Source organism: Beta vulgaris, chromosome 9, assembly GCF_026745355.1.
Source record: "Beta vulgaris subsp. vulgaris cultivar EL10 chromosome 9, EL10.2, whole genome shotgun sequence".
Lineage (NCBI taxonomy): Eukaryota > Viridiplantae > Streptophyta > Magnoliopsida > Caryophyllales > Amaranthaceae > Beta > Beta vulgaris.
In genome coordinates, this window is record NC_079210.1 from 15,563,706 (window position 1) to 15,571,376 (window position 7,671).

At 34.1% G+C, this 7,671-nt stretch overlaps 1 protein-coding gene and 1 pseudogene across 1 annotated transcript; one reads left to right on the top strand and one right to left on the bottom strand.

The window, feature by feature from the left end:
* The first annotated feature begins 3,308 nt into the window (after positions 1-3,308).
* Positions 3,309-3,914, top strand: LOC125493747 (uncharacterized). The gene has a single exon (XM_048637257.1). It carries the CDS (start codon positions 3,309-3,311, stop codon positions 3,912-3,914), a length of 606 nt encoding a protein of 201 aa, XP_048493214.1.
* Positions 3,915-4,419: 505 nt separating this feature from the next.
* Positions 4,420-4,589, bottom strand: LOC125493928 (U2 spliceosomal RNA; annotated as a pseudogene).
* Positions 4,590-7,671: the final 3,082 nt, after the last annotated feature.

The following is a 7,671-nucleotide window of genomic DNA, read 5'->3' on the forward strand; positions in this document are numbered from 1 at the left end:
CATATGAAGACTAACTCTGAACATTAAACTTTAATATCTATTAATTATTAAATAATAAATATAACCTCGAGTAAGGGATGAATGAGTTGATTTATCCCAAAACGTCCGCAACACTAAGTCCTAAAACCAACCTCAAGATCTCTTGACTAAAATAAAATGACAAGTTGATGATTAGGCCCTTTCAATCAGTACTCTAGATGTGAATATTTTATAGTTTTATTACTTATCCTCTTTTCACTTTAAGTAATTAATAGCTTAATCGATATTAAAACATGTCAACAGTAAGAATTAATGCCAAGACCAACATCACGAAGGATGATTTGACCACTGAGCTATCTCTCACACTCTCTATACAATAACTTATTTAACAATTTATTTTATTATGCATCATAATTGAGTGAGCACAATACTACTTGAAAAAACAAAAGTGCGACATGATACATTACGAGCTTATGGTCGTGTTCTTATGGCATAGTTTTGATCAGTTCAGTTTGACTTGTTCACTCCAGTTATTTTCTCTTACATATTTAATTCAGTTCAGTTTGTTTCAATTGACTCCAAAAGAATGGCCTATCTTTACACAGTTGGAATAGGGTAAAATACTAGCAATCAACCTCACTAGTGGTGTTGGAAACACATCTGATCGCTGGGTCAACCTGATACTAACCTGACTTGAACCTGGTTCGACTTGTGAGGGTCAGTCCACAAACCTTGTCAAAACCTGACCGGAGATTATCCAAACCTGACCGATACCCGACAAAATTATATTTTGATCTGACCATACAAAGCTGCATTCATATCTAAACCTGACTGCAACCCCATTAGATATTAACTGAAACTAACTAGAATCTATAAATACCCGATTCAACCCGATTTTTTTGTAATGACTAGAATTCAATAAAACCAAATAAAATAAAAAATGTCTAATTTGATCCACTTTTACCAACCTATTTTTGGACAAGTAAACCTAACAAAATTACTAAAATACAATTATCTAATGATGTGGATGCAAAGGCACTTGTTCTACAGGAGCCTATTGACTTGGTCATGGATACTCTAGGGTTCGAACTCAAGGGAAAGAACCAAGTATTGGCATGTGAGGTAACTTGGCTCATGGAAGAAGACATGGGAATGGATGGCAAGGAGTAAAGAAGAAGTCATAGTTCTGTTAGGATTTGTTCTTGCTTGATACATAGAATCCTAGTTCTATTAGGATTGCTATGTTATTGCATAGTAGATTTTATAGTTTAACTAGGATAAACATATAATAGTAGGTGAGTGGTTATTAGATATAACTAGTTTAATTCTTATCTTGTTAAGTTGTGTTTTCCTAGTCAAATTAGCATAGATTGTAGCTTATATATATGCGTGCTATTCATTCAATAATACTTAGAATTTGCTTTGTGTTTTAAACATACTTGTGATTATTGTTTTGCTTGAGAGCTAAACTAATCAAACCATTAAAGACTTTTCAGGAGCGTTAAGTTTTTGGTGTTAAACATCTTAACTTCAAGAGTGTTATTAAGAGTGTTTAGATTCTTGTTTCAAGTTTCAGGAGTGATCTTGGAAGAAGAAATATCCTTGTTTGAACTAATGTCATTGTTTTCATTCGAGTTCTTGGAGTTAATATCTTCAAGATTCTTATTCATACTTGATTATTAAGCTTCTGGTTGAGTAATCATATCAAGGTATCAGTTTTCCAGGGAGGAGAGGATAGAAAGGATTCTCTTTGATCAACAAAGATCCGAGGGCTAGAAACAAAGTTCGAGTGTTGCAATGTTAAAGGCTTGATCTTTTACTACAAAGATCCATTCTTTACGTTGCAAGGTAGTAATAATAAGGGTTAGGAGTGGTTTTTACATCCAAGATTCAATCTTTCACGTCCAAGATTCAATCTTTAAGACAAGAAGTTGAGACAAGCATAAGAAAGCACATAGCCATGGAGTCCAAGATGGACAAGCTTACCAAAGCTATGCAAGAACTCACAAAGTTGCATTATGATTCACAAATCCGACTTAATGAGAACACTACCACAATCAATGGGATTGGTAATAACATGAATAGGTTGGAGACACGCATGAATGTCATTGCAACAATCATCTAAAAGAAGCTTGATCTGAACAAGGCCACCTTCATAGGCGCCAATTCATATGAAGATGTGGAGGAACGTGAAGAAAGATCATCCAAGAATACATACAATGATGATCGTGGCTTAAAGTTGGATGAACACACAGGAGATAGTAATCCAGAAGACTTGTTGGAGTGGATTCGCCAACTTCAGAAGGTGTGTGATTATAGAGGCTTTGATGACAAGAAAAGATTCAAGATTGCCTCCATAAGACTCACTAAATATGCTGGAATTTGGCTTGAGAGTTTGAAGGCACAACGAGCCAAGAAAGGTAAAGAAAAGCTTTGTAGTTGGGCAAAGTTGAAAGAAAAGCTTAAAGAGAAGTTCTTGCCTAGTGACTATGAGCAAAAGCAGTTTCTAAAGCTCACTACTATGAGCCAAGATACGTTAGTGTACATGAGTACACCATGAAATTCGACAAGCTAGGTCTTATATGCAACATAGAGGAGAAAGAACACATGAAGATTGCAAGATATATCAAGGGTTTGAACCGCCATATTGCCATGAAGGTCAAAGTATCCACTTATCACACCTTTGAAAATGTGACGAAGTTGGCTAGGAGGTTCAAAGAGCATGAGAAGGAAGATAAGCCTAAGAGTTCATACATACCTCAGTATGATGCTAATACAAAGGCCAAGGATGTAGCTTCCTACTCAAAGTGGTATAAAGGACCTAAAAATTCCACCCAACCTAAAGAAGACACAAGAGTTAAGAAGCCTAAAGTCCTCGTTCCAAAGGAGAAGTTTGAGGAGATGAGGAAGTGCTTCAAGTGTCAAGGAAGGGGACACATAGCAAGCAATTGTCCTTACAAAAGAGCCCTCACCATGAGACAATACTTAGCTTTGTAAGAAGAAGAGGATGTATATGACTTCGTCCCTAAGGAGGAGCAAAACCTAGGAGAAGAAAAGGAGGAGGATGCTTTTGTTGAGGATGATTCGAGGCTAGTAAGGGTCATAAGGCGCACTCTACATGTCGACCATACACCTAGTATGGAGTAAAGGAAAAATCTTTTCCACACTAGATGCAAGGTAGGCGACTATACATGTAATGTGATAATAGATAGTGGCTCTTCCACTAATGTTAATGCATCTGAGGTGGTGTCAAAGGCTCAAAGCTAAACATAGCTACAAGGACACACCCTAGACCCTAGAAGTTGAGTTGGTTAGATGATAGCACTGGCATGAGAGTCAAGAAACAAGTTTTGATTGCATTCTCTGTATGGGGTTATAAGGATGAATTATGGGGTGATGTACTACCTATGAGTGCATGTCATCTCTTGCTTGGAAGACCATGGCAGTTTGATAGGAAGGTCATCCATGAAGGGGACTCTAATGTGTATTCTATGTTGGTTGATTCCAAAAAGGTACGTTTGCACCCTGTAGTTCCTCATTCAGTGGCACCAAAGCAACCACCTAAGACACCAAGCTACTGCCTCTCTTCAAGGGAGTTTGAACAAGAGGTGGAGGAAGAAGGTTGTGCTTATGCATTGATTGTGAGACATGTTGCCACAAGTGTCAAGACTACTAGGAATGAGAAACTAGAAGCCTTAATGAAGGAATTTGAGGATGTCTTTCCAGAGGAGCTACCACAAGGTCTACCACCCTTGAGAGGCATAGAGCATGTCATAGACCTTGTACCTGGAGCCCCATTGCCAAATAAACCTGCTTATAGGTGTGATCCAGTGGCATCAAGGGAGTTGCAATGCCAAATTGAGGACTTGATTGACAAGGGATATGTAAGGGAGAGCATGAGTCCATGTACTATACCCAGTCTTGCTAGTTCCTAAGAAAGATGGTACATGAAGGATGTGCATTGATAGTAGGGCAGTGAACAACATCACAGTCAAGTATAGGTTTCCTATACCTAGATTAGAGGACATGTTGGACGAGTTGCATGGAGCCTTAATCTTTTCTAAGATTGATCTTCGAAGTGGCTACCACCAAATGAGTATTAGAGAAGGTGATGAGTGGAAGACAGCATTCAAAACCAAGCAAGGATTGTATGAGTGGATGGTGATGCCTTTTGGCTTATGTAATGCACCAAGCTCATTCATGAGGTTGATGAATGAGGTACTTTATCCTTTCCTTAACAAGATTCTTATTCATGCTTGATTAAGTTTCTTGGTTTAGTAATCATATCAAGAGCTTGGAAACATATTTAATGGAGCTTGAATATATTGGGTTTTATAGTGCAACGCACAGGCTACACAAGTTCCCAAAAGTTGTCGTGGACTATGGAACTTTCCACTTTAAAAAATAAATTTAATATCATTGTGGGACTTTGTCCCACGTATTGGATACTACACTTATAGTGCAACGCACAGGCTACACAAGTTCCCAAAAGCAAGCTGTTATGGACTATGGAACTTTCCACTTTATAAAATAAATTTAATATTATTGTGGGACATTGTCCCACGTTTTGGATACTACACTTGATCTTAGCCAAAGGATGAGAATGGTAGCTTATACCATATGCAGTAGTGCACTAGCCGCATTTTTTTTTTTTTTTTTGATCCATATGAGCCACGAAGGCAGTAAAGTACAAAGAAGGGGAGGGGAGATTCGAACTTGTTACCTATCGTTCACAGCACCTCAATCTTAACCACTAGGCCAAGACATCCTTCACAAGGTATTCTTGCTTATACCATCGATGTGGCATTATTTTTGTTGATCATTTGTGCAATTTTGCTGTGCTCGAGTGTGAACTATGACTAACTTGTTAGTACATAAACCATGGTGAGTGAGCTAAAACTAACTTTAGTACATAAACCATGGTAAAATATTACTGCAATTGAAATCAAGTAGATAGTTTACTTGATATTACATTATTAGTGATAGTTCTATCTTCAGTTTTTTGGTCGTTGACTTTTTGTTGTTATTTAACGTAGTATCGCCTGCATGGGTTTCTTGGTCTAAATTTTTTTATTTTTATTCATGATGTTAGAATTATGAGCATATGTAATTGTTAATGTTCATGAGTTCAACTTTATTATTATAGTCAAGTTGGTTATTTAATTTTCAAAGGAAAACAAAAATATTTTTTTCTAGAGGACCAAAAAAAGCAAACGGATCGAATGATCTTACTAGAATAGTTTGTTTATAGTCACATGTATACAAAGTTAAGAGAAGAACATAAACACTATACTAGCATTAAACTATAGTATAACATAAAGACAATAATTAACTTAGATAATCTTATAACTTATAAAGACATGAGTAACTAACTAAATGTATGTTAAGTTACCATGTGGTTGTTAACAAGTTACTATCTAGTAACTAGTAAGTACCTGTTAACTCATTTACTTATGGTTGTTATTTGTTAACTTATGGTTGTTACTTGTTAATAGTTAACTTATTGATTTTACTTTTTATTAAGTTATGATTAGCTTTTATAGGGGAGAATGATTTGGGGGTATGTTGTTATTTATACTGTTATTATTATTATTGTGCAACATATGAACCCTCATTATAATTACTTATGCCTCATGTGAATCGTCGTTGTAAACATATGAATGTATGATTGTCATTTGTTATATTATTATAACATATGAAGAGTCGTTATACTAATTTATAATCATTAGAGTATTAGATTAGTTTTACAATTATTTTGATACCAATTTTCAACTAAAATGGTTAAACATATTGATAAATTAGTTTGTTTATACTAAATCATATGTAGTCATAACATAATGCATATACACCACTTTATGTTTGTTATTGTTATTGCTATTATTAGCATTGTTGCTACTATTACTATTAGTACTTATATTGTTATTGTTACTAATCATTATCTTATTTGTATATATTGATATTATTAGCATTGTAACTATCATTTTTATTATTTGTATTATTATTACTTTATCTTCGTTTTATGTTAATTATTATCACTATTCTCATTATCATCATAGCTATTTACAAACTTATCTATCAATCATAATGCTTATAATAATAAATCACTTATATAAACCTTGGAATTGATTATCTACTCGTTATTATTATCGTTGGTTATATTATATAATATTAGAACATAGGAAGAGTTGTTTTAGTCTTTTACTTATTAGAGTGATTTTACGCAATTGATTAGTCCAAATACGAGTTGACTAAGAGAATACACTAAACATTACGCTAAACAATATAATGTGTTTTTATTAGTTTTTCGTTATAATCCATATATTTATCGCACACACATGTATATATATATATATATAGATATATATATATATATATATACTCCCTCTGCTTTTATTTATTTGCTACATTTTCCAAAAAGGGTTGTTTTTTTTTATTTGCTACATTTTCTTATTAGGAGACTTGGCCCACCAAAAAGTAATAGTATTATATTAGTTTCCCCTCTTCTTCTACCAAAAAGTACACTTTTTTCCCTTTTCCCACCCTATTTAATGCTAAAAGGGTCAAAAAGTACACTAAAAAAGAATGAAAATGACATCTCCTAAATTCTTGTGTAAACCAAAATGTAGCAAATAAATAAAAGCGGAGGGAGTATATATATATATAATGTCGATCTTAATACTTTTAATAATATGATTCGTTTACAAAATCCACAACAAAGTCAAAATTACCCGTCCAGGAGTTAACCGAAGTTGAATTGACGGTCAATAGCGAATGGACCCGATGCTTCACAATGATCGAACTAAGGTCGTTAGTAATTCAACCCGAGTAAACGATGCGTGCATGAAACACAAATACGACCTGCGCAAACCCGGTTAGAAAATGTTCGTAGGCAATCATACTTGGGAATTGATCGACTTGTAACGGAACGCTCAGACCTGTCCGACACCCGACAATCTCATGATTCAAATGTGATTGATCTAGTTGAACAAAACGTAACCAATCACGATCTCGGACACTGACTGTCAGAATTCTAGTCTGTCCGAGTCTGGCCTGGTCCGCAGTGGGTATACCTAGAACATGTTTTCGATCGTTTCAATCAATACTCTAGATGTGGATATTCTATAGTTTCATTACTTATCCTCTTTTCACTTTAAGTAATTAATAGCTTAATCAATATTAAAACTTATCAATGATAAGAATCGATGCCAAGACCAAGATCGGAAAGGATGATTTGACCACTGATCTATCTTTCACTCTCTCTATAAAATAACTTATTGAACAATTTATTTTATTATGCATCATAATTGAGTGAACATAATACTACTTGAAAAAAAAAACGCGGCATGATACATTACGGCCGTGTTCTTATAGCCAATTTTGATTGGTTTAGGGCCTGTTCTCCCCAGCTTATTTTCAGTTCAGTTTAGTTCAGCTCCAATAAGTTCAATTCAGTTCAGTTCAACTCCAATAAGTTCAGTTCAGTTCAGTTCAGCTCAGCTCCATTATTTTATAATCATTTTGTTAAATATTATTATTATGTTGGTATAATTTATTTTACTAATTACTCTTATTATTATTATTATTATTATTATTATTATTATTATTATTATTATTATTATTATTATATTAATTATTATTATTATTATTATTATTATTATTATTATTATTATTATTATTATTATCATTATTAAT